A 25,831-nucleotide genomic window follows, 5' to 3' on the forward strand; every position below is an offset into this window, starting at 1 on the left:
CTATGCGCAGCGAAAGCTTGGGTATCAGTCATCGCATGATTACGTGCCGTGGCTTTTGTCCACACCCACACTTGATCACAAACACTCGAGGCGAGCACTCTACGCAAGAGGCCCCTCGCACACTATTAAGCGCTGATGCTCGGCAAATGTCATTTGGTGAAAGAATGCTTTCGGTGTGAATGGAGGCCACGGATTTTAATGATTCATCAGTGGAGAGCCCTGTCGGGGACGAAAAAGTGCATTTGCTTGGGAAAGAAAACACACCGTCCAGTCGGCTTGGAACAGTGACACAAGGAGACACCATTATTTCCTGAGAAAGCCTTACACAAGCTGAAAGTAAATCCATCGCAAACGTCCCTTTGCTTAGGCAATAACGGAGGCATTTGGTGGAATGACACCCGCGTTCGAGGTGGTTTTTATCAAAACTAAGTGCAAAGTAGTTCACCACATCTTTGACAATGTTTCCTCATCATTAGAAACACGACGTTAGTGACGTCAATCCTGGCGAAACATACAAGGGTCCGTTGCTATTTTTGCGTGAGAAGTGCAAATGCCAGTTGCGCTTCTTTTTATGTCAATGTATTTTATAAATATTCACAAATAGTAAAAAAAAAAAAAAAATAACATAACTTTGGACAACATCAGGTGTTTTATAATCCTGTTGCCATATCTTAAAAAGAAAATAATAAATTAAGCTCAAGGGAGCTGGAGGGGGTGCGGGGGGGGGGGGGCTTACATTAAGGGTAGTTTAAAAAAAATATTTGCAAGAGCTTCAATTTCTGGGCCTGGCGGGTTGCAATTTGCCGTGACCTGCACAGCTGTTCAAGTGAACGTCACAAACAAATACTTGATCAAGAGTCGTCTTGCTTTGTAGCCAGATTGAAGACCTCAGGAGGGGAGCTTCTCTGGGTGGCTCTTCAACTTGTGAAATTTAACGCTGTCCAACTTCTCAAAGCGTTTGTCGCAGAGCTCGCAGGTGTAGTTGTAGTGGGCCTCCGGGGTGTGTTTCTTCATGTGCCAGTTAAGGGACGCACGCTGACGACACTGGTAGCCGCAGATTTCGCATCTGATCGGCGAGGATGGCGGGGGGGGGGGGGGGGGGGGGGGGGAGAAAAAAGATGCAGTTGACGGTTTGTGCTAATGAGAAGGTACTCCAACCGTGCGGTTACTTGCATTTCAACCTAAATCGGGCTAAATCACCCATTTTTAAATCGCACAGCCACTTTTGCAGATGCATATATGCCTAGATTTTATATTTGACTCTGTACTGTGTACAGTTCATAATTTTTTTTTTTTGTGCGCATGCAAATATTTGTTTAGTTTTTGTACTTTCTCCTTTCCATAATTTTTGCTGCTGTAAATTGTTTTTTTTTCTTCTTCTTCTATGTTTTGCTGCTGGTGATAATTCATGTGTTTGTGTCAGAGATGAAAGAGTAACAGAAACATCTTACTGTAAAGGTGTTTCTCCCGTGTGAGTCCGTCGGTGAACTTCCAGGTGATTCTTGCGCTTAAACGATTTCCCACACGTCTCGCAGATGAAATCCCGCACCCCTACAAAGAAATGGACCCTTTTTAATTGTGAGCAATTTGATCTTCCACGAGAAAAAGAAAACAAGTGGATGCTTTACTAATCCCGATGACAATGAACAAGAGCGTCTTTTTGAGTCCACCTGAGTGGATGATCATGTGGCGATGGAGGTGGTTGGACAGGTAGAATTTTTTTCCACAGCCTGGGTGAGGGCAAACCTTGGTCCTGCCTTTCCTGTGAACTAGGTTCACATGATTCTACACACACACACACACACACACAAAAAGTGTTGACATGAAAAGCGGAAACGTGAAATGGGAATGAAATGGGTTGTCTCACCTGGAAGCTACTGACGGCGACATACACTTGACTGCAGCCCTCGTACGGGCAATGGAACATCTTGAGCATCCCGTCAGCCTCAACAACTGGGCCTCGCCGGCTTCTCTTTGATCTAGCGTGACAACCATGACCAAAAAAAAAAAATGCTTTCGTTTCATTCTTACATCAATTATTCTGCAGATTTATTTATTGATTGATTTTCATTCCAACCAACAAACCTGCCGTGACTCCTCTGCAACTCGTGGTCCGGAGCGTCAACAGTGGGTTCTAGCAGCTGCTTGTCACTTAATTCTGTAGACAGGAGATGCAAATTGTAGCTCTCCTGCGAAATGGTACCTGAATACACAGCAAGTCTGGCAAGATGCAAAATCCTGACCTGCCCTCGCGCTTTTGTTACTGAGGTTGCCGTTTGTCCTACTTTACAATCTCAACCTTTTGGTAGCACTTGATCACTTCTCATTGGAAATAGCAGCAGACAACAGGTCAGATCGACTTTTGTGAGTAACACACCTGTCACGTGGTCTTCATCCTCTGTTGCTTGGAGTTTCGATTCAGGCCCTTGGTGGTAGGGGATGTCCCTGATGACAGCGCAGGTGTCTTGCGCCGCATTCCCAGCGCCCATGCTGAGATGAATTCCGTCCGACGCGAGAGCCTCATAGCTGGGGCCAGTTATGATGATTAGCTGTGAAGAAAAATGAAGGACACTCTTATCCTGATTCAACAAGAGAGCGGACTCCGATTTCAAGCAGCTCATATGTTCCAGACTCACTCACCATTGATGATATTTTGCACTAGAAAGATAGATACATTTGTCTTTTCTTGTTTTAAACATGATGCTCAAGTAAAGTCAATCAATCCATCAAGACATGAATGCGCGAACGTGCATTTAAGAGGCGGGGCCGACAGCGGCTCCTGCGTGAGTTTGCTCGTTGCGTTTGCGTTTTACTCTCCTCCCAACGTTCGATAACGGCTGAAAAGTACATCAACAAATGTGGCTCTCCCAAGTCAGGGTATTACAGTCACCAAGTATGTTTTAAAAAGGGAAAATAGCACGGTAACAGAGGCCCTGCTCTTCTCATGACTGAAAAAGTGGAATACGCGCACACACTCATACTGACCTGTGAGCCTTCCAAAGGAGTCTGCTGGTTAGGAATCTCGCAGCTCGTCACCACCGTCCGCAAAGCGTGTGGGTCCAAAAGGTGCCCTTTTTCTCGTGCCCGAACGGGAGATGAGACCAACAGCTCTGGATGGGAGGGTGGGACCGAATGGCCCAAGTCCTCATCCGTGTTCCCCGGTTTTTCAGCAAAAGATGTTCCCACAATGACACACTCATAATCACAGCCAATTTCGGGTTCTCGCGCTTCTCCGGGTCCCTCGGTCGCACTTCCATCTTGGCTTCGCCGAGCGTCCTCAGTCTCCTCTTCTGAGGTGAGGGGGTGAAAGATCGGCTCAGGGGAGCCACGTGGTCGCTCCAGTACCATCTCCCACACAGGCGGGACAGTCAGGGAGAGGTCATCGGAGGAGCTCTCCACACTTGCATGCGGTGTTACGGCTTCTTCGCCGTGTTCTAGCTCATTTGCGGTTGTGTGCTGAACCTCAGAAACCACTGTTGTTTCTCCTAAATCTTGAAAGCAGATAAGAAACAAAAAAAATGAATGGACAAGAAATTCATCAATTGGGTCAGTCATGAACCACATTTTCAATGTGCACCTTTTAAGAGACTATTTGCTTTTCTCTTCCGGCTTGATAACCTTTTCGGCACCACAAAGTCTCTTTTTGCAGCATTTTCACCATCGCTGTTTTCTCTCTCCTCCTGCTCAGAGTCACTCGACTCACTCAGGGGGAAGAAAAGGTGTTGCACAAAGGAATGGTCGGAGTCACATTGCCAGATGGCGGCAGTCGACAAGTTGGGCTGGGGCTCCAGAGCCCTGAGTTGGGGCTCATGAGGGCAGGAACGCAAGTGCTCCTGGTACCAACACACCAGACTATGGAGACTCGACTCACGCTCCCTCTTAACTGGCAAAAGACAGGTCAAAGACACAGAAGAGTCAAAGGTTTTGAAAATAGCAGCCTGCTTGAGTTTTCCAACGCCACCTTATTCACATGGGCGCCGGGCGCCATCCGTCCTGTTTCCAAGCCTCTCTCATACCGTAATGCTTACTAGAACTCACCTTTTCTCTCGTGCGCCGAATCCAATGCCCCCTCTGGGGTAACGGCTTTCCTGAAATATGTAAGAATGGACATTTTATTTTGATGAATGGACATTTTATTTTGATGAATGGATGGCCTTTTTAAAATTGTTCGCATCTTAGAAAAAGGCTAAGTAAGTGCATGTTATTACTGTATACGTTTTATTACTGTTTGGCATAACAGGATTGGGTTACTAGTGCACTGCATAGGATCTTAGATGTGGAGGAAAAACAAAGGTGTCCGATATACTGCAGGGAAGCTTACTTTGAGTGCTTCTGTTGATATTTCTCTCCAAATGTGGAATGAAGCACGATTAAATACGCTGCCAGCCCAGCATCACTCAGACTTGTGCGCCTTCGGAGCTCACTCCAGAGCTTGTGCGACTCCCCCAAGTAAACCCTCCGAATGTCGTATTTCTTTCGGGATTCAAGACGCCGCTGTGCTCGGTCTGACTCCGTCAGCCTGGGTCTCCCTCTGCATCGCCTTAATACACCTTTCCCTCGTTCCCCGGCCGGCTCAAGTCCGAGTGGAACCTCCAATTCTGTCAGGTTATTCGCCATCTTGACGACAACAGCTGATGCTGTTAACATCCGGAAGTTGTGCTGGTCTTAACCGGAAGTGCTTAAGAAACGCGGCCGTTTGTGTTGTAAAACGGCCACGTTAAAAACGTATTTATCTTACCAGCATCTACGGCGTTCTTATATCCCATTCAGTAAATTAATATGGACGAAATCAAAGAAAATCGCAGCACAGTCAACACCAGAAAATTGACGTGTGAAACTGTGGTTTCTACACGGACCGCAAAGACATGCGCGCCAGAGCGCATCATGTAAATAGACGCGCGAAACGTCAGAGCGACTTTGGAGTCAACTTCTGGTAGAGCGTCGGTCATGGCAGACGTTTTAACGCATATGTTCACAAACTTTATGTCACGGGCGGACTCATCGAAGGATCTCAAGGTGATTCCTCCAGCACCGGCCCAATGCGGCGTCCTTGTAGTCGGAGAGCAAAATCTCGGACGCTCCGTGTTGCTTCTCGCGGCTGTTACGGCTGCGTGTCGGATGGGCGTAAAGGTGGTGTTCTTCGCTCAAGCGCAAATCCAAAGCCTGCCAGTGTCTTTGCAGAAATGTGTTCCAAGTCTGAGCCCGGAAAGTCTCAAGGTACCATCTGAAATAAAACGCTGTTAACAAAAGTACACTTTGTTCTTACCAAGCAGTACGTACACTACTCGTGTAAAAAGATAGAGAACATGACTTTTAAAAGTAGAAGTAGTGATCAACTCTTGTTCTTAAGTAAAAATAAAGAGCTGAGATTCCATCATTAAATTTAGGAAATAAGTACAACCAACAACAACTGACGACCTTAAAAAAAAGAATTCATTTCTCCATGTTTTTATTTTTAGTCCAAAAACTGTGCTCTTGCAACATGTCCTTAGCAGCAGCTCAATTATGCTAATTCCTTTCTTCATTTTTTTTGCAAGCAAATCAAATTCTGCTATCCGAGGACATTGGAGGAGTTGCTCCAGCAAGTGGCAGGCCTTCATGAATCCACCAACAACTTTCCCGTCCCTCCATCACTGATCATCGTCGACAGACTGGAGGACTTTCTGCGCGGACCCGCAGGTGAAAGCCACGGCGTTGAGCAGTCCTGCGCTGCACACCTCTCAGCGTTGTTGTGCGACACTGCGACTTTTCTCACTGGCCTCCTTGAGCAGCAGACCTCAAGCCCCGCCCCATTTCGCGTCATCGCCTCTTATAAGCCAAAAGAGCAAAGCGGAGAATTCTCCGTCTCGGATCAAGTTCTCGAGACTTTGGACCGCTACTTTCAAGTACGATGTACTCTGGACCAAGACAGAAGCTACAAAGCTGCAGCAGCCGGGCTGCATGAGGTGTGGCACATTTACTTTTCGGGAACCGGTATCACCCTCGACCCTTGCCCCGAAGACACTGAGGTCAAGCCGGGTTTGGCACGGGAGTGGCAGTTGTCAATATATCCTGATGGCTTCATGGAGTTTCAGTTAGTTTGAGCACACCTGCCTCAACTAGGGATGAACTGAAACCACAAAGGAGTTCATCAGAGGCAAGAAGTGGAAAACGTGTACTGTAATTCCCCGAAACACATGAACATTAATACAAGGCATCCGAAAAAGATGACTGTCACATTTGGTCATGTCAATGCATAACAGGCTAATAAGCAGTTGTTGAAAGCAAATGATTTGCAACAGAACATGTCTTATTTGTAGGAAGACATTTTAACACAGTGGCTTAGTCTACTTTAGATCACCTCAAAATGTGTTTTTTTTCCCATGCTCTTGTCTTGTCAGTTACGTATCCAATCAACATGTACAGCAAATACCCTAACAACAAATTAAAGCTGAAATGTTGACACATTGCCTCATATTCATCTTTTAATGTCAAACCCAAATGTTTTCATCGGACAGCAAAAAGATGTGAACTGGCCTCATTGGTCTGGTGCGTCCAAGGCCGTAGTTTGGACAGCCCCGATCTAGAGGGAGGCCGGATTGAGACGCCATCCGGAATGCTCGTGTTTAGTGAAAGCGGCGACATGGAGAACAAGCATTTGTAAGGACTTTTAAGAGATCACAAAGACTTTGCTCATTCCCGGAGCAGGTCCTTCGATGTTCATCCTTTGGATGCTGCCGACGAGAAGGGTGACGATCCAAGTAGCTTCGGGCCCGTCTCTTTTCCCATCCGTCCGGATGAATGTCTTGCCCGATGTCATCCTGGACAAGTGAGTGCATTGGCAGGACGCGTCATCCTTGAGCAGGCATATGAAGAACGTGCTCGATTGATGGGGCTGGACCCCATCGTGAACGTGCGTTGGGTGCTGAAGCAAGATTACGGACCCAGCTCAGTGAACTTCAGACAGCATTGTCTTTTTCAAGGCCAAAAGCGCTTCGATGGGCAAAGAGGCCTCACGGGTGCGAGCGACTTGGCCGTGGTTGTTCCCGGTGAGGGTGACGTAAGTATCCTGAGACTCCAGTGGAGAAGACTGGGAGCAAGGAAGCGGGCGCTGGTTCTGCACCCTGAGGTTTTCCATCAGCCAGTGATTGCGGGGCATTTTTCTCAGCGCCAAATCCACATCCTCCTCCGCGTGTCGGAGCGCGGGAGCGCCGGACATTTTGGGTGGTAGAGGTGGTGGGGGGTACGGGGGGTCCGGGCTTAGCTCTGAGAGAACCTCCAGAAAAGTGGGATATTCCTCATTGTAAAACGATGCCGGGCTCGACCACAAGCCCCCGTTCGTATGTTTCAACCACTCCTGTGCAAGGACAAAAGCGATGGAATGAAGATTGCGTTGACTCTTTGAGGACACACGCGCGCGCGCGCCACAGGGGTCCCGCTCGCTGCTCATGTAGCCCCTTTGGATTCAACGCAACCTTGTGATTTGGTCTCACGAGTACAGTACATGTAGCTCAAATCCTGCCCTTTGTATTTACGCCGCGCTATTCTTGTCAGACTCGTTTTTTACCTGAAAGTCTCCACCGTGATCAGTGAAAAGGCCTTGAAACTTGCTCTCGGGGGTTGGGATCGTCGGCCAAATCGTCCTTCTCAGAAACCTGGCGAGGACATCAAGGGTAAAATAGTTGCCCCTTTTTCTTATCAACTGAGACTGGTCACACTTTTTTTTTTTTTTTGCGATATAAGGAAAATCCTGACCTGCGATTGGACACGAGCACAGTGAAAGACAGCACCATTAGGATGAAAGCCATGGTGAGGATTAGGAAGACAATGAGTAGGTTGAATTCTGTCATCGGAAAACCACAAAAAGAGCTCAGCGTGCCACAATTGAAATAAGAGTTAACTCGATGGACTGCAGTCAACGACGGAGTCGTAATATAGGAACAGAAACGTGTGGCGTTCTACAAAGCTACAAACAACATCGAGCCGCGCGAATCAACATACTGTTCGATGTTGTCGCCGACTGATACGTGCGATTCGTTCGGGGGTGAGTGGCACTGCACTAACGACAAGGCACTCTGAAGAATGATTCTTTTTTTTTTTTGTGCGTCTGTATATCATCAGAGTCAAAATACGCTCATGAACCAGGAATGACACAATTTGTGTGAATAAATGCAGACCTGCAGGCGCCGTCTCCACGAACACCGGATCACTCCACATACTCCAGAAGCCATTATAGCTAATTCCATCCAGTTTGGTCCGAACCGCCACCTTGTACTTCGTGCCTGGCTGTAGGCCCCTTAAGATCACCCTGGAAGTGGCTCGTACTACCTCGACCTGCAAAAACCAGCGGTCAAATCAATCACGACCCCCACCACCCCCCTCATTAAAAAACAACCGTAAGCAATCAAATAATCCATACCTGCACCTCACGGCTGCCAGCCATCGCATAGGAGACCTCGTACATCAAGCTGTCGTCCATGTGTCTAAGAGGAGGAGGTATCCAGCTGACATTGAGCTGACCCCGTTGACCCATGGCACTCACACTCACGTTAGCGAGCGGGTCCAGCAGAACTGTCGGACAAGCGCAGGATTTGGAGGGCGATTCACGTCACGGCGATTCACGCTACTCGTCGCGTGACGCGCATTCAGGAGAAAAAGGCCCCCGATCGGCATCCGGCGATTGACAGTCGGGGACCTGCAATCGGCAAACGCTTAACGTCTTTCGGACATAAAAGTTGACTCACAAAAAAGTTCCACCAGAAGGCTTCGATTGTGGATCAGCCTTCCTTCTCGATGAATTTGAATGTCCATGAGGTCAAACATCGACGCTTGATTCAGGTGGCAGATGAACAGCTTCTTCTCCCCTTGCGAATGGACCGTCAGTGGGCATTTGCTGCTATTTTCTTTTCTGTCAGAGACACAGAAAACAATTGCGCTCAGAGTTCACACCGGTGAGCAAGTACAATGCACACAGTTGAAAGGTGAAAATGTTCTTTCATCTTGCCGGGCATTTGTAGTCAGAAACATGCCCACGAATTGCGAGTTCCCTATTCGCCATCCCATGACACGTTCTTACCGGTAGGCGTATGTGAAGGAATACTGATCCGCAGAGCCGGCCCTCTCCTCATCTTCCTCCCAGAAGCAGGTGAAGTCCTTGTTGCTGTCTGTAAAGCATTTGGGGGTTTCCGGCTCCTTTTCCAGCACAAAAGAGACTGTCCAGGCAATGTTTGGGTGCAGCACAAGAGGGTGAGCATCATGGGGGGGGGGGGCACCGTTAGGTCAGTCTTTAGCAGATTCTCGTGATGAACCTGGAAGGTGATTGAAGGGTCAGGCCTACCTTTGCTCTGGAAATCGGGCGCGCCTGGGACACCGGAAGCCACCCTCATGGCGCACGCAATGCTCGAAAGTGCCAACAATCGTCTCAGGTGATCACATGTCATCCTCCCGTCTTCTCTGTGAATAAAAAGACCGGCGCCGTCTTGCTGTGCACAACATGAGAACAAGGTGAAACACGCCAGCGCGCATCTGCACCACTTCTGTCCCCAGCGGGGGCTTGTCTCGTTTTGGCTTCAGATACCAGGGACAGCACAACACGGTTAAAAGGCTGCGCCAAGCTGATAAGATTGGCGCCGAGCTGTTTACTTGCTCCTAAAAGCAGCGAAGATGACAAAGAGGAGGAGCAAAAGCACATGCCCCCAAACTTTTTCACTCCCTTGTTGGCAGGCGGGAATCGGACACCGAAGATTAACGCACGTTCGGTTTGAGTTCTGGGCTCCACTATGTGACCCGAGTCTACTGACCTCAGAGCCCTCCGGGGTATATATACAGTAAACCATGAGCATTTCTTTCATGTCATCAGGCCCGTAGGCCTGGATTGGTTTGGTGCGGAAGAACTTCCAAGCCCTGACCCGAGATGACACCTTTGAAAAGAAACCCAACTCATAAGATACTGGAGCTGTGCAGACAGACAGACGGATAGATAGATGTGCTCTCAGGACTGCAATGAAGCAACACACTATTTACCTGAAGAGGCAGACAGAAACGGTTTCTTATCATCCTTCTGCACCCCCTTGTTGTCTTCGCTTGACCGCCGTTATCGCAGCGGCAGATGTGGCTGTTTCTTAACCCCGATAGGTAGCCGAGGGGGAACTCTCGACCAATCCTGGCTTCTTCTTCAACGCAATCGCGCGCTTCCTTACATCATTTGAAAGAGGGAGGGCAATCGTATTATATTTGCATCGGTACGGCTGCTTTTCACATGTGTGGCAATCCTCAGGGATGGAAATTGAAATTCGAGCCGGTCTCGAAACTGCAGGCGGCGCAGAGGAAATGGGGAGAGGAAAAGGAAGGTGTGGAAATCTGCCTTGTTGAGAACAGCGGCGGCACGTGCGGTTTTGCTGGTTCTTGAGATAAAACAAGACAAATGGACGCTCGAGGGTGAAAGTCGTACACTACTTGCTCACCACACGGGATAACAGCAAAGGTGAATGTGCACATGTCATAAAAGCCTTCCATTTTATGACGGCACTTGTTCATTTGAGAGGTGTCTCTTAGCAGTATTATATTTCCTCACGCCTTTCAAAAAATTCTCCAACTCTGTCAGGTGTCAGGATCTCTTATTCTCATCACTACACATTCTTTTTTTAATTGGATTTTATTTTTGCTCCATGTATACAGCGGCGGTTGTTTTCAAGTGCTCTATAAATACAATCCAGTTGAGTCGAGTTCAACTCTGAAACCGTTAAGAAAATGGCTTATACCAGAGAAAGAAAAACTATGAGCTCAGCACATCAGGGTCATATATTCCATTGCTTTAAAACCATCGCAGAACGATGCGATACAAACGTCGCCTTGTAAGTTAGCCTCCTCACACCATTGTTGGATCAAAGCCACCCGCGTGCATCGGCAGCGCGATGTGGCTGAAAGATATTTTTCAACGACACTCACTGACCAGAGAGATAACCGACGACGACAAGCGCTTGTGCAAGGAACAATTCATCAATTGTCAAACACGCCGCTGCGATGACTGACTAAACCAGAGTGTCTTGCTTTCACTCGCTGACGGATGAACAGCCATGTTGAACAGCGAAAACAAGTGGTTTGGGGACCACACACACACACACACACACACACACACACAATGATTTATAACGCATCATTCAGCAGTAGGTGACCGTCACAAGTGTATAACGACTTCCTCACAGGCATCAACAGCCTCTTTGCTGCATTCTCCTGCGATTTAGACTGGAGAAAATATCCCAAGAACCAAAAGCAAAGGGTACACAATGAATTAATCTGACAGATGCTTCAACGACGTGACAATGGCATGAAGAAACCTTTACATCCGATTAGCTAACAACAACAACACAAAAAAAAAAATCCACGCAACAGTGACTTTTTAGGCATGAGCCTGCAAGGCACAGTGAATGCCGTTGTACTTTTTCATCTTTGGCACAATGTCCTGATGGAACAATACACTGGCTTTTTTTTTTTTTTTTTTGGAAAGGGGACGTTAAGTCCAACATTTTCTGTACAATAATGGGTTTTCTGCAGCCCCACCCGTTGAATCACGGTATTCTGATTAACATTGCGTTTGTGGGATATGAATTAAGCAGCAAATTGCACTTAGTTTCGATCCATCTCAGGGTCGGCCATTTTGCTACTTGCTGTTCACCGAAAATGACATCACACTTGCTGAGGGCTCAGGTAAAGACCGATCGCGGCTCAGCTTGCAAATGTCAAATGACCAAACTCAGCAAACAGATGCACCGTGATTGGTTTGTGGAATGTAGTAGAAAAATCCATCAGCTAAGAAATCAGTCTGTATTCGAGTTAGGCACGCTTAGCGAGTGGCAACGCAAGATGGCCACCGGTGACTTTGGTTCTTGCTCCGACGAGTCGGCGAATTACAGGCCGTTCTTAAAGGACCGTGCCTTCGGCACTATGATGTCATTATCAGTCCACGGCAAGTGGCAGAACAGGGCAAAAACAGCAGCCTCAAAATATTGATTTTGAAATCAATAAATAAATAAGCAATCTAAAGATGGTAACTTTGAACAAATCACACTGTAAGATCTAAATTTTGAATATTTGATACGTACGTTTGGAGAAAGGGGATGAATCATTTCCACATGGAACCTTTTCTCACAATGTAAAAAACACAAAACGAATTAATAATCTTATAGTCTGGCACATTCCTATGATTTCCATCCCAAAGATACCATACAAAAAATTTGACTTGAAATCTTTATAACTTTGGAAATGGTAGCGATTCAGGAGCTGAATAGTTCCTGCACGGCATCACGCTGAGGCGTTTCTAATACATTAGATCGTCGATTTAGCTAAATTACAAACAGACTCAACACCCCTTCCCCCAACACACAAATCCAAGAATAAAAATGCTAAATTCAAATTGAGCTATATCAGCACTGCAATAACATATGCAAATATCTCATTGCATTTTATATGTAATCATATCAAGATTGCCACGGAACTTTAATCTTTAAGTGGGCCAAAGTGCTCGATGATGGTTGCAGAGTTGGCTTCAAAAGAAAGTGAGCCGCGAGGCCTTGTCTGAGGAGGAAAGAGGGACTAACAGTCACGAGGATTATCTCAACTTTGGGCGTAGCTACAGTGAATGCAGGATGAGGAGCAGCGATTCCCAGAGTTGAGGCACAGAGAAATCGATTAGCAGTACTGTGTGCGTGTGAGCGCGCACGCATGCACGCGGGCGGTTTAGCAAGCGCAGCTGCCTTGGCTGTCGGAAGACGAGTCTTTCAGGCCCGTGTTCCTGTGGTTGGGCAGTAAGCTCATGTCTCCCTCCATGCTCTCGTTCATCTTGTCACAGATGACATCCACGAGGCGCTCAAACACCTGCTTGACATTGATGTTGTCCTTGGCGCTGGCTTCGAAGAACTGGAAACCTGATGGCGAGAGATGCGGCAGTGTTAATTTACAATGTGCAAAAACGCCGGATGGATTCGTAGCACAGATTCCCAACTGATAAGTTTTTCCGCACCGAGGTCCTCCGCCAGACGCTGGCCGTCTTCTGTTGGTATGAGCCTGTCATCCTCTAGGTCACACTTGTTACCAATTAGGATCACCTGAGCGTTGTCCCACGAGTATGTCTTAATCTGTGTAGCCCTGCAAAACAGATGACGCACGACAAACACCAACATATGCATTTATACGAGATTGATAGATAGATAGAAAGCTAGCTAGCTAGCTAGCTCGGTAGATGGATAGAAAGCTAGCTAGCTAGCTCAATAGATAGATAGATAGATAGAGAGGTAGCTTGTTCGCAAGGCACAAAATTGTGCGAACAGGTTGACTGAACTGGACCTATGAAAGAACACACCCGTCGACATCCAGTGTAGAAGTAAATGAAGTAGGACACTTCAGGAAAATCCGTTTTTATTTATGCAACTCAAAACAGGGGAAGCAGGGTGGTTACTGGACAGCGCTTAGCGCTTCAGCCGCACAGCCAAGAGATTCTGGCTTTGAATCTCGTCCCCAAAGCGCATTCAACAATGACGACCTGACCCGAGTGTTTACGTGAAATGGTATAACATGATGAAATACACGCAAAAACCTACCAGTCCTGAACTGCGTTGAAGGACTCCTGGTTGGTGATGTCATACATGAGCAAGAAGCCCATGGCGCCTCTGTAGTAGGCTGTGGTGATGGTCCGATAGCGCTCTTGTCCTGCTGTGTCCTGCATTTAAGCACACATTGAGAGAACATGTCAATACAAAGAATCCCATATACCTGCGTAAAAATGTAATTTGTTGTAGTTTGCAAAATTTTACTGTATCGTATTGACATTCGGCTCCAATAATGCAGCTGCGGGGCCACAAAATGCCGTACTATAAAACATCTTAGTATGTATGCAATGATGCAAAGGATTACTTTTTTTTTTTATAGTTTATCTACCCAAGCTACGAAGTGTTACTTTTTCTAAGGTATATTTTTGTACAGCCCCTCACAATAGTAGGAGGAATGATGTTTATTCATATCTACATAAATTACGATAAGATGTATTGTATATTTGAATTTCAGTCATGAAAACAAACGGCAATATTTTCTCCTCACCACAAGGGGGTACTATTGTTCACATTATCAGCGTGGTTGCATTTCTGTGCCCCAGTCAGAAGTACTGGCCAGGTACTGCAAGCGGGGTGATTTCCAGCCAGGGTTCACTGCACCTTGAGCGATCATCAGTGGTTCGAGGGAAAAATATAATATATCAAATGTATATTTATTCACGCATCTATATCGGTTAGCTAGCAGAAAGTACGATTTATCGGCGTGTCCAACTCGCCACTTGTTGCCATTCATACAACAGAATAAATCATGGCTTCCTTTGAGAGTAAATTGAGATGAGATAATCACTAAGTATTTTTGAAGTCGGAAGTTAATGTTAAAGTTCTACAAGGTTTGGTGGGTGCTTATGGGAAATCAAGATAAACGGGAGAGAGGGAGCAGGAGTTGGTCGCTTTGGTAACGGCTTTCATTTACATCACGGTCGTGTCCGTTTGTATTGGTTTGATGGACGCAGTGAAGAGGAGAGTGTTGTCTGGGTAACCGTGAGGGCAGTCGGGGTTATGAATGCTCAAACCCAAAATGACCGTCTTCACTTTGCAAAAATGCACCCCCTCACCTCGGTACCGTATATTTGTTTCTATTTCCCAACAGTATCATTCCCAATGGAACCCAATGATTCATTAGGTGGTTTTGCTTCATCTATTTCAAACCATTCAACTAGAGATTGTCAAATATTTAGTAGTAAGACAAAAGGAAATGTCGTGTTTTCATCCAAACGCACCAGCAAAGAAAAGTTGGTCTCTCACATGTAATGTGTGACATGAAGAAACTGCCAGTGTTAAAATAAGCCTCAGAGCCTCCTGATGTCAAAGGGTTCCTGATCGTGAAACATGCGGCACTTGTGTTTTAATGGGATCTTTTTTTATGTAGCCCTTTCAGGGACAGCGGTCACAACAGTGGACAGCTTATCACGTTACAGGTCATCATTATTGGTCCACGAAAGAGTTAAAAAAGTGGCCAATAGATGTATAGTATATAGTATAGATGATTTTTATGGTACGCATAAACATATTGTTTGCTATACAATCGGTGGACACACAGCGGGACGCATCGCTGTCATCCACAGCCACGCATCTTTGTCAAGGCGGCTCTTAGATCAAGCGCTGCCGTTTTTTTTTTTTGGGCCGGTAGCTGCATGTGCAGTTTGCACTCTTGTGAGTGAAAGGTGTGTATTTGCGCAGCAGTCAGAACACACTACTCCATGCCTAAGTAAAGGGATGAAAACATTGTGTGCACACGGCGTGTACATGTGCTTGTACAGTATACGTGTATCCGGTGCGAGGGCCATGTGGTGCGTTATCAGTCACGCCTGTTTCCATGATGCACAAAGGGGAGCCTGGCAACTGGCAGGGAGGGATCAGAAAACAAACCTGTGAAATATCTTTCGGATGGTGGACAGTGGCAACCATCCTGAATTTGATGGTCAGTGGGTTGATGATTAACACAAAATGTGGACGCTCACGAGAGAGGGCGCCTATTTAGACACGTCGTCAACGCCCTCGAAATACACGCTGCTCTGGCACCGCAGTAGATCTTCGTTATGTCTCCACCATATGCTGATAGGGAACTTCCTCAGCTTCCTGAACTTATAAAATACCGGTCTGTGTGCCATTAAACCGACGAAACGGGACCGGGCAGACAAGTAAGGCCACATTCTGAAAAAAAATCTTCCTATGAACACACGATGCAGCCATTTTGGGAGAATTATTCACATGTGTCACATCATTGAACAAAACATCATGTTCAAGGAAGTGAGTGTGTGTTTTGGTGTGGGCTCATTGGCTGGCTAGCGTCGCAGTGGCTCACGCGTTATTAGTTGAAGTGAATCACTTGTTTGATCAGTCTTATCAATGTAAATCAACAGAGTGCCGAGGATCATAACGCTCCTGAAATTGACACCGAGATGGAATTCATCATGAGGTGCGCCTAAAGTGTGGTCGCTTCTTTTCAAGAAGTCCGACAATGCGTTGGACTCAAAAATGCACCCCGGGGCAAGAATGAGGAGGGCCGCGACAAAATTTGACATGACATTGGTTCATATTAATAGATTTGGTTGGTATTAGATGCCCGATAAGTGTGTAGCCTCAGAATGACTCTGTAACACCTCAAGCGCTTGCGCAATTTCGAGGGGTAAGTCGTAGAGGATGTTGGCCTTCGACGTCGCTATCTGACTTAAAATATCGTGTACAAAAAAAAAAAAAAAAAAAAAAAAACACTCCGTGGCCCAAGGGCCCGTATTTCTGATCTGTTATGATTTGGTATGGACTGTCCTAGACTGTCAAAAATGCAGGAGCAAAATCATGCAATAAATCCAAATTTGATATGAACCAGGAAATGAACTAGTCCATTCGAGACCTGTTGTGAATGTTTCTGTTAAGCCCCTTGTTAGAGAACAGCAAGTTGTGCAAAAAGTCCTCCAAAGTTGCACATATGCCTTCAAATGTTCCGGAGATGTAAAATATCCCTTCACTGAAAAACTTTTGTGAGTTGTGTATCTTTAGACGGAGGAGTTAAAAAAAGAAAATGGTATGCAAAAACTCCAAAGTTTGAATCCCAAACCAGTTTGTGTGTTCCTATTTGCGCGTTCCAAAAGTGGAAAATGAAAACCCTCACCCAGATCTGCAGTTTGATCCTTTTGTCATTGCGGAAGACGGTCTTGACTTTGAAGTCGATGCCCACGGTGCTGACGAAGGCGGAGGTGAAGGAGTCGTCTGCGTAGCGGAAGAGGAAAGACGTTTTCCCCACGCTGCTGTTGCCGATGATCAACAGTTTGAACATGTAGTCAAAGTTCTGGTCAGCCGCATCCTTCTGGGACGGCAGCTGTTGGAGGCGCGAGTCACTTGACGCCATCTAGACACGGACCAGAGGGACTTCTCATTTTTTTGTTTCCTCACATTGCCCTTAATTAATAACAGAATGTTACGATTAATCATTGATGATATTCAGCTATATATATATATATGGCATGTTCATCATTTTGCTGCTGTAAATTGGCAATTTGTGAGACAAATCAAGGTGTTCTTATCTTCTTTCCTTGTCTTTGGACCCTATAATGTGCACTCATCCATGTCTGGCATGAATTACTCATTCTACATCCATAACAGTCGCGAGAATGAGGGGCTTGACTGATTCCAAACAAACAGCTTCACTGGTATATTTCCAAAACTCAGTCTACCGTTGCAGTACAAACACTGAAGTGCATTTGGGATTTGGCTACAGTCTTATCATGCGGGCGCAGATGTTTGTGAAATGAAAATGGCAGCCGGGCTATCAAACGACAGGAGGTTTCGACCATCTGTCCATCACCAGGCCCTATTGTGCTGTGCGCTACGAGCAGGGAGAGGACCCGCTCTGCTTATCGCGCCTTCCATCCCCCACACACAAACACCGCCGATCAATCGGTGTGGCTTGGCCCCGCCTCGCTGATGAGACTCGTCTCCGTGGCGACCCCGCCGGGACCCAGCTGCCGGCAAAACCCATTAGCGGTCAAAGCGGCCCGTTGGTTGAGCTTTTAACCGGCCGCAAGGAAAACTCCATGGCGAGAGTGATGTTTAGAGCACACGGAAGCGAGGAACTGGAGCTGCCAAAACCATTTAGTGGGTGCGCATTCGGTAGAGTCGACTCTCTTATTGCAGTGGCCCCGTAAAACACGTTGAGCCAATATGCTGACATGATCGATCGGCTTGATGCTGCTGTGACCTTTCGGGTCAATCGGACCCATTTATGAAACTTCTGCATTTTCAAATTGAAATAATACCGACAATGTAATCAATAGGATTCATTGTCCCCGTGAGTGAAACTTTCAAACCGAGTCTGGAGTTTGCAACAAATACACTTTAGCAATGTCAATCTGGGCCATAAATACACAATCTATAAACAGTCAGTGTACTATGGAAAGGATTAAATAGAAGTCTCATTTCTTAAGACATTCCCCAAATCACATGACGAGTAAGGGTCTCCGAGGGGGCCGCAGAATTGATCCGCCCATTTTCCCCATCAGCTGCTCCTAAGGCCGAGGTACAGTCTAAACCCAGTCACATGTCTGGCATGTTTACTCTGCTCGGCTCACGTTGCCTGCAGCCAAACACATTTCTATCCACTTGTGATCATTTATGAAATGACTTACGTGGCCACACGGGGCCCTGAGCAAAATTGGATTTTGGATGCCTCCATTACAGCCACGGTCATTCATTGTTGAATGTCCACTCGAGTGATGAGATGAGCATACAAACTCAGAAAAAAAAAATGCAGACTTGGGTTGAGTCATAAGTGATATCCTGAAAATAACAACGACAAAAGTATACTATGCAGTATTCCTGCAGGTTTGTGTTCAATTAAAACAGGCCCACAATTCACTTTCAACTCGCAAGTAAATTCGGATGAGATCATCACTATTTGAGTATTCAAATTTTGTGGGTTTTTTTTGTCTATATGTATCAAATTCTAGTTGGCGCCTGCACTGGAGGCACACTTGATTGGCTTTTGCAGCCAAATAAAATGATGCGGCAGGCCAGATGTGGCCCATGGGCCTCGAGTTTGACACCGAGATGCACATACATAGCTCTCTTTGGTGCACCGGAGGGGGTTCTGGTACACCCCAGTCAGATTATTTGTTCGCAAAGCCAGTCGAAGGAGCAGTCTGCCTGCCACTGACCCCCCCCACAGAAAATGTCCATCTAATATCATCGATTTTGTGGCAGCAGTCACGTCTGCTCTCTTCAGGCAAGCAAACGCGAAGGAGCTGAAAACGTTTTATTTCCGAAGCCAATCTATTGTTTTGTTTTGCTTTGTTTTTGCGCGCAGTGTGGTGAAAAACAATTCGAACTCACGCAAATGTGCGCAAAAAGTGACTTGAGGAGGGTGACAGAGTGGCACAATGGAAGGTGGAGCAGGAAAATAACACGGCGAAGGAAACAACGTACCTTCATGCGGAAGTAAAACAAATTCGGCGTCTTCCTATCTTCCCTCCACAGTTGGGCGAGTTGCAAGGTATCGCGGCAAAAGGAACTCCCCTCCGCCCCACAAAAGTCGTCCTGTGGCCGGGCGAGAGCGCAGCAAAACGAGGCGCTCCGCTTCCGCTCGCGGATCCCAGCTGCTCGAGCTCCTTGTCGGCGTGTGTCACGGTTGGTGTGGAAAGGCAAGCAACCGCCAGCCACCTGAGGCCGTGAGCGTGAGCGCGCGTGCGAAGCTCGGCCGGTTGCTCCGGCGTGCGTGTGCACGTGAGCGCGCGGTCTCCAAAACCGAGAGCGCGGCCGTCCTCCCCCCTGCCGAGGCCTTTGTTGCCGCGACTGCCAACTAATGAATCAGTCGTCGATTTTCACTCACTCCGAGCATGGGTGTGGCATTGATGTTCACCCCCCCCCCCACCTCACACACACACACACACACACAAACAAAAACACATTTCATAATAATATTTTGTGACTGAGGAAGAGGGTATGTCTTGACTTGAAACAAATCCTGAATTAACTCCAGTATGGTGCAAGTCCTCCGGGCAGTTTTACAGATTCTTGCTCAGTATCATGATAGATTTCAATTCAAGGTTGACAACATTCATAGAGACGTTCTTCCACGGCGTGGAAAATGCTCAAAGAATCCATCAATAGCATGCAGGCTGATTTGGTTTTGCAGGGGTGTCAAAGTCAGGTCCTGGAGGGCGGCTGTCCCGCATGTTTTCCAAGTCTCCCTGTTGCAACACGCCTGATTCAAATGAACTGGTTCAATGTCAGGCTTGCGCAGAGCTTGCTGATGATCTGATCATTTGAATCAGGTGTGTTGCAACAGGGAGACTTGGGAAAACATGCAAGGACAGCGGCCCTCCAGGACCTGACTTTGACACCTATGGTTTTGACGCATCCTTCATCTAGTGTACATCGGGTGGATATACAAAAGTCTACACAACCACGATGGTGACCCCCGATAAATATAATACACCAGATGATTTTAGGGCTCCACAACAGAATCGCCGCTTTTCTATACTTGGTCGTACAATTTTACATGACCACTGCTGTGCCTTTTTGTCTGGCACAAACCAAAATTCACTTCCTGGTGTTAGGAATGAGGTTCATGTTACGGAAACTTTCTTTTGTTTCTGTACTTCCTCTTGCTCACACGCCCGCACTTAGATTGTTTTTTTTTTTTCCCCCCCATCTGCAACCTTGGGATAGGACCTGTTATGAACACATCACTTCCGACTCATGTAAACATGTGTGAATGACTTGACGAACTTGTTCTTTGCTTGAACAGGGTTTAATTCCTGACGACAACATTTCATGGAAGGAGCAACATTCAATTGCCATCTTTGCTTTTTTTTCCCCCTTCTAAAGAAATGTGCACAATCACTCGTACTTGCATAGCAAATGATCCCAAAAATGACTCGATTAGTCGCACTGGCGTCAGCAACATAAAGAAAAACTTGCAGCACCGTGCTGCGTTCTGTAGTTTGCTCGTTCTAAAATGTAACACGGCACGTGCACTCGAACCCTGAAATCCACATGAAAGTTACCTCGCATTTTACTCATGAGCATCAGGATCTAACACGACTGAAAAGAATGTTCTTCATCGGGGCAAATCAAATGTCGAAAATGTGCTTATTCAATGATTATTTGAAATACTTTGTGGGTAATGAAATTTAATGCGGTCTTTCCAGAGGTTTGAGCCATTGAATACATTTAAAAAAGTGTGACGCCTATTTTCAAACAAGAGCAATCATTACCTGCTTGTTTGCTCATTTTCAAATGTGTTTCACCATCGCCCCCTACTGGAGAAGCACTCACTCTCTCTCTCTCTCTCAAAAAAAGAGAGAGAGAGAAAGACATAATGCATATACTGTGTATTTGGTAATTGTACCCAATTAGACATTGACACCTGACCATGTCTAAATCGTAGACAGATTTAGAGCAGTGTAGATCAAGTTAGTTGTGGTGCAGATGACTCCTATCAGGTTACAGAGGCTAGACAACCCGTGGTAGCGGCCGAAAGTTCTTTTGTAGGCTTTGTACTTGGGGTCTCGCTCTTTGAGTTTGGCGTAACCTTCCTTTTCGGCGCCCAGTCCGACCTGGTTTCCAAGACCGTGCTCCGTCTCCACCTCCCTCATCAGGAACATCACCTCAGTGGCTGCCGGACCGAACCACTGAGCATTGAGACCCGCCGTCACCAATGCCATAAAATACAAGCCCATCTGCAAAAGAACAGAATCCGCAGCCACATGAAGAACATTTGCCGGTATAATAACGTATACCGTCCGCCTTTCATGAGATCCAATTCAAGAGCCGCATTGACAAAAACGACAAAAAGTTCCATCGCTTTGAAAAGCCGCGTATGCTTATGTGATGCTTTACCTGCACTGTTTCATGTGCGTCCAGCAGCTCTCTTGGATGATACACCGCATAAACTGCCAGACTGACAAAATGGCTTCCCAGGAGACAGTAGAAATAAACCGGGAAGAGTTTACTCTGCACTAGGCCAAACGTGTGCCGAGTCACCTGCCGCACCAAAGCAAAACCTGCGGAGACCAGATGGAAGATATCAGGAAACGCTGAAACGCTACGATTCTTTGCTGACGCTTACCTCCAATGAAGGAGACCCAGACCTGCATGCCCCAGGAGAAAGAAAGCACCAGGAGGTGTAACACTTTGACCGAGTCTGAAGGATCCCCCTCGGTTGCCATGGTGACACAACGACGTCCGCCCCAGTCTGCATACAGAATATGTTTAGAGAGAGTGAGTTCATTCATCCACAAGGAATGAAAACAACACAAACAATCAGGCGTGCCGACGTAATATTAAAGATCTCAAAATGATTAAAAATAGTATCTAGACATGTCTTTTTGTACTAAAATAAAAAAAATGTCACTAAATGTGTTACATGTTGTCATTCGTTTGAAGTGAAGGGGTTCGTTAGCGTGCACTCTTTCTCAAATTCATGATCTTCCAAACTGATAAACAGTTTGAATACTTGAGATAAAGTGTATCTCGCAGTCGGAAGTTTGTGCTCGCGACAGATAAGGATGGGTTGCATTGTAAAAACAGACCGAGAACGGCACGAGTTTTTGATCACAGAAATGCATCCATCAGATGACAAGGTAAACGATCAGAGCAAAGCAGTCAACCTGCACAGTGACATCAGTTCGATCTTGGAATAAATTGTTCAAATGTAAAGCGCTTTCAGTACCCGAGGTAGAAAAGCCCTCTATTAGGGACAGCCCATTTACCAGTTTACGATAAGGGAAAGTTACTTGACCTGCATTACGTGGTTTTATTTGTGTTTCATAAGCAAAGTATAAATTCTAATGATAATTCTTATGATTGATAGCAACAACAAAATCAGGAAATACCTTCTTTTCCAGCGTGAGCTGGAGTTGCTGTTTTTAATCCAATGTGCAGCCGAACGACCACTGGCTCTGACTTCCGCTGTTCTCCACAAGACCGCCTCCTGCAGTGACGCCAACCAATAGTATTCTTGCAAGATATTTGAACGACGCCCATTTCGACAGGTCATCTTGAGCAACCTTTCACATACTTTGACACTATTTGATGTGTATATAGACGTAAGTCGCGAGGCGAATATTTATGTATATATAACATATATGTCAATATATTTCAAATGAAAACACGTTATATACCGGTGATCTCTTTCATCAGAATCTGCGTGACAGGATTTTTGAGCTTCATATTTTTTTTTCTTGGTCACGTGGTAGCATTTAAGAGATGAACCGTATGAAATTGAATTCAACGACCTCCGCGGTGTGTACGGTATTATATATTCACAATGCTCTGAATTTTGGGGCCCAGTGACGTCACCAGGGGGGCTGGCACAACCAGTTAGCGGTTGGTAAAACATAGATTCAAAGAAATTATTTGCGTTGTCGTGGATTTCTCCAAATAATCAAGTTGAAGCAATTGATACCAGACCCACGGATCAACATCGTTGATCGGGAAATTATTTTCGAAGGTATGTTTGTTTTTCATCGTATTTCGATTCGTAAACAATGTTGCTAACGAGCTCTTACATAACGTATAGTTAACTCATGTGTTCGCGGGTTAATAAAGCTTTGCGTAGTATTTTATAATCTGCGTCTTTTTAATAACATTTAGAAGCACGCCTCAATTGCATTTCTATTTCTCATCCCTACAGAACAATTCGTGCTCCGATCACGCACGATAGCACGCGTGGTTAACGTAACGCTGTTGCATTGTCATCCGCATTCCGAATGAACCATTCAAAACAATCGTCATCATCATCGTTATCATCACACAATCATTATCGTAGTGATGCTTCCATATTTGAAGTCGCTAGCCATTGGTGTTCGGTTAACTCGCTAAAGTTGGCAAATGGCTAAACGGTGATATCTTATTTTCGGGGCACCGCGAGCGTTTCTATTGCACATGCGGCGTGAGTTTATTAGTCAGTCCAGTGCAGTATGTACTGTACATTTCATAACCACAGTCAAGTCAGCTGTGTGCACGTAAGATATGTGACTCAAGTTTCAAGCACGTTCCAAGTTACTGTGGAAAGAAAATGAAGCAAGTCAAATCCAGTTCCATTGTCATTGTTTGAGTTAATAAACATGTCATAAGTCAACTCATACAAACCTGCTCACTCGCAACATACTGCGCAGTCACACGTGAGCCACTTTGCACTTACTATCTGTAGTCGCGTTAGTAAGCTGTTCAAAAAGAAATCAGTCATATACTGTCTGTACAGATTTTTTTTAATGGATCCAAAGCAGTCTAATTATCTCCCCCATATGTGTATTCTGCTCACTTCTGATCCAAATGAAATATGTAACTGACATTAGGGTAAAGTAAGCAACTATCAGTGAGCTAAAGAGTGACCGATAAACTTAAATATCGGGTGAATCTCATTTCTCTTCATTGCAATGTTCCGAGCTCCTCAATACAGTATTACTACTAACTACAACCAAACTCCAACCACAAAAATAAACACTGATACCTTTCGGACAATTGACATTGAGATTCATTGTTTCTTTTGCAACGGCAATGACAGAAATATTCTGACTGGTTTTTGCATTGCTTTCTCCACTGTAGGACAACAAAAATGGGCCGCAGAAAATCCAAGCGAAAGCCTCCTCCCAAGAAAAAAATGACCGGCAACTTGGACACCCAGTTCACGTGCCCGTTTTGTAACCACGAGAAATCCTGCGACGTGAAAATGTGAGTTCAGCTGTAAATGGCTTGAAAGCACAATGTTGACAAATACAATTTCTTTCCAGGGAGCGAACACGAAACACGGGAATCATTTCCTGCAGCGTTTGCTTGGAGGAGTTCCAGACACCTATAACTTGTATCCTTTTTTGAAATGCTGTGTTTTCCAGACTTTCGGGTGAAATGTCTGTCAAGTTCCCTTTGGGTCATTTTATAGTATTCATATCAAAGTAATGTACACCTGCCATTCGCACTCCCACGACTCACTAATGAACAATTTAAAGTCTTCAATTAATCTAAACACCTTGTAGGAGAACGTCCGAGCACCAGAAGGAAAGCAAACATGGGGAGAAAATTCAAACTTTACACAGAAGGACCTCTTGCTCAGCTATACTTCCAGTTAATCACATTCACTTGAGATTTATTGTTGTCAGCCCGGTAATTTACAATTTCCTTAAGTTTTTTTCCCAACAGATCTGTCGGAGCCAGTGGATGTTTACAGTGACTGGATAGATGCGTGCGAAGCAGCCAATCAGTGATGATTTCTTCACCCCTCAACTGATACAACAAGGTGTTCTTGTTTCGTCAGCACCAGAGATATACAGCGTTCACAGAAATGCCACCTTGAATGCTGAATCACATGTCAACTTTGCCGCCATATTGGAAGTAGAGCGGATGGTGAGGATCATGTATTTGCCGCTTGGAGACGGAGCAAGCGTTTTACACTCGTAATCAGATCTCATGGGATTACCTTTTCAAGGTGGGATCTGATTAATGTTTTTTAATTGCATTGGCCCGTGATGTCAGATTTGGGTGGGACAAATTGTTCTATAAGCAAATGAAATGACCATCGCGTGCTTTTTCAGTGATCTCATGGCTAACTAACTAAACAACCAAACTGTCAAACTCTGCTTGAGGTAAAACCCAATGACCAATAGTCTGTTGCTAAAGGGCACCTCAACAGTAGCTTGGACGCAGACTAGTATCTCGCCAACAACTGGTTACTGTCTTTTTTAGATTTTGTCCACTGCGATGGATTGATTTCAACTCCTTGCAGATGAACTACTGGAGTAATCAACATATGGTGATTTAGGTGTCTTACCTATTTCCCAAATGTATTTTACAATTATCTGAATGCGTAACGGAAGGCAACGCGTAGTTCGCCGGGCAGAGCTGCCACATCCAATATGGTGGACACACTTGACGTCACAGCGATGCATCAACCTGCTCAGTGAGGCATCGATGTACACGGTGTATGTCTATGGCTATACGTAGTGTTTCATTTACTCTCATTTAGATTTGAATAATTAGTATTTGCGATATGTGTGTGTATCAAACCCGGCATTCCACATTTGTGTATGTAATTCCATGCAGATATTTTTTCACTTATGCGTTTGTATTTGTTATTTATCACTTTGGACTTTAATTGACATGTAACATGATATTTCCATCACTGTTATGATAGCCTATTATGCTCTCCACTGGTACTGCTTCTACTGTAATTGTTCTACAAAGAAGAGTTTGATTATATCTTTTCAGAATCGTAGCCTTTCCATTTCTTTTGTTTTGGGGGTCAGTACAGT

The 25,831-nt window shown here is 45.6% G+C and overlaps 6 protein-coding genes across 7 annotated transcripts; 2 read left to right on the top strand and 4 right to left on the bottom strand.

Moving 5' to 3' along the window:
• Positions 1–176: 176 nt before the first annotated feature.
• Positions 177–4,647, bottom strand: znf653 (zinc finger protein 653). Its single transcript, XM_086133838.1, has 10 exons — positions 4,322–4,647; positions 4,039–4,088; positions 3,578–3,883; positions 2,986–3,491; positions 2,378–2,549; positions 2,086–2,158; positions 1,868–1,979; positions 1,671–1,785; positions 1,452–1,551; positions 177–1,066 (listed from the first exon to the last, which is right to left on the bottom strand). Exons 1-10 carry the CDS (start codon positions 4,645–4,647, stop codon positions 889–891), a joined length of 1,938 nt encoding a protein of 645 aa, XP_085989964.1. The 3' UTR covers positions 177–888.
• A 234-nt stretch (positions 4,648–4,881) lies between these two features.
• On the top strand, positions 4,882–6,444 carry swsap1 (SWIM-type zinc finger 7 associated protein 1). The gene is made up of 2 exons (XM_086133534.1): positions 4,882–5,217; positions 5,538–6,444. Exons 1-2 carry the CDS (start codon positions 4,948–4,950, stop codon positions 6,081–6,083), a joined length of 816 nt encoding a protein of 271 aa, XP_085989660.1. The 5' UTR covers positions 4,882–4,947; the 3' UTR covers positions 6,084–6,444.
• A 7-nt stretch (positions 6,445–6,451) lies between these two features.
• On the bottom strand, positions 6,452–10,180 carry epor (erythropoietin receptor). Of its 2 annotated transcripts, XM_086133530.1 has the most exons (9): positions 10,003–10,180; positions 9,317–9,899; positions 9,056–9,191; positions 8,724–8,887; positions 8,399–8,550; positions 8,157–8,313; positions 7,735–7,822; positions 7,547–7,634; positions 6,452–7,336 (listed from the first exon to the last, which is right to left on the bottom strand). In XM_086133530.1, the coding sequence occupies exons 2-9, from the start codon at positions 9,417–9,419 to the stop codon at positions 6,929–6,931; spliced, it is 1,296 nt and encodes a 431-aa protein (XP_085989656.1). In that variant the 5' UTR covers positions 9,420–9,899; positions 10,003–10,180; the 3' UTR covers positions 6,452–6,928. The 2 variants fall into 2 exon arrangements, with proteins under 2 accessions (XP_085989656.1, XP_085989655.1); XM_086133529.1 differs by having other exon boundaries at positions 9,317–10,180.
• A 434-nt stretch (positions 10,181–10,614) lies between these two features.
• On the bottom strand, positions 10,615–19,375 carry rab3db (RAB3D, member RAS oncogene family, b). The gene is made up of 5 exons (XM_086133536.1): positions 19,005–19,375; positions 16,696–16,932; positions 13,575–13,693; positions 12,998–13,122; positions 10,615–12,902 (listed from the first exon to the last, which is right to left on the bottom strand). The coding sequence occupies exons 1-5, from the start codon at positions 19,008–19,010 to the stop codon at positions 12,715–12,717; spliced, it is 675 nt and encodes a 224-aa protein (XP_085989662.1). The 5' UTR covers positions 19,011–19,375; the 3' UTR covers positions 10,615–12,714.
• A 923-nt stretch (positions 19,376–20,298) lies between these two features.
• Positions 20,299–22,547, bottom strand: tmem205 (transmembrane protein 205). The gene is made up of 4 exons (XM_086133535.1): positions 22,418–22,547; positions 21,652–21,777; positions 21,423–21,586; positions 20,299–21,262 (listed from the first exon to the last, which is right to left on the bottom strand). Exons 2-4 carry the CDS (start codon positions 21,749–21,751, stop codon positions 20,960–20,962), a joined length of 567 nt encoding a protein of 188 aa, XP_085989661.1. The 5' UTR covers positions 21,752–21,777; positions 22,418–22,547; the 3' UTR covers positions 20,299–20,959.
• Positions 22,548–22,643: 96 nt separating this feature from the next.
• On the top strand, positions 22,644–25,794 carry elof1 (elongation factor 1). Its single transcript, XM_086133537.1, has 4 exons — positions 22,644–23,034; positions 24,132–24,257; positions 24,317–24,387; positions 24,723–25,794. The coding sequence occupies exons 2-4, from the start codon at positions 24,142–24,144 to the stop codon at positions 24,785–24,787; spliced, it is 252 nt and encodes an 83-aa protein (XP_085989663.1). The 5' UTR covers positions 22,644–23,034; positions 24,132–24,141; the 3' UTR covers positions 24,788–25,794.
• Positions 25,795–25,831: the final 37 nt, after the last annotated feature.

The sequence above is a fragment of the Hippocampus guttulatus genome, chromosome 16 (assembly GCF_054856545.1).
Source record: "Hippocampus guttulatus isolate MCC_2025c chromosome 16, RoL_Hgut_1.0, whole genome shotgun sequence".
NCBI lineage: Eukaryota > Metazoa > Chordata > Actinopteri > Syngnathiformes > Syngnathidae > Hippocampus > Hippocampus guttulatus.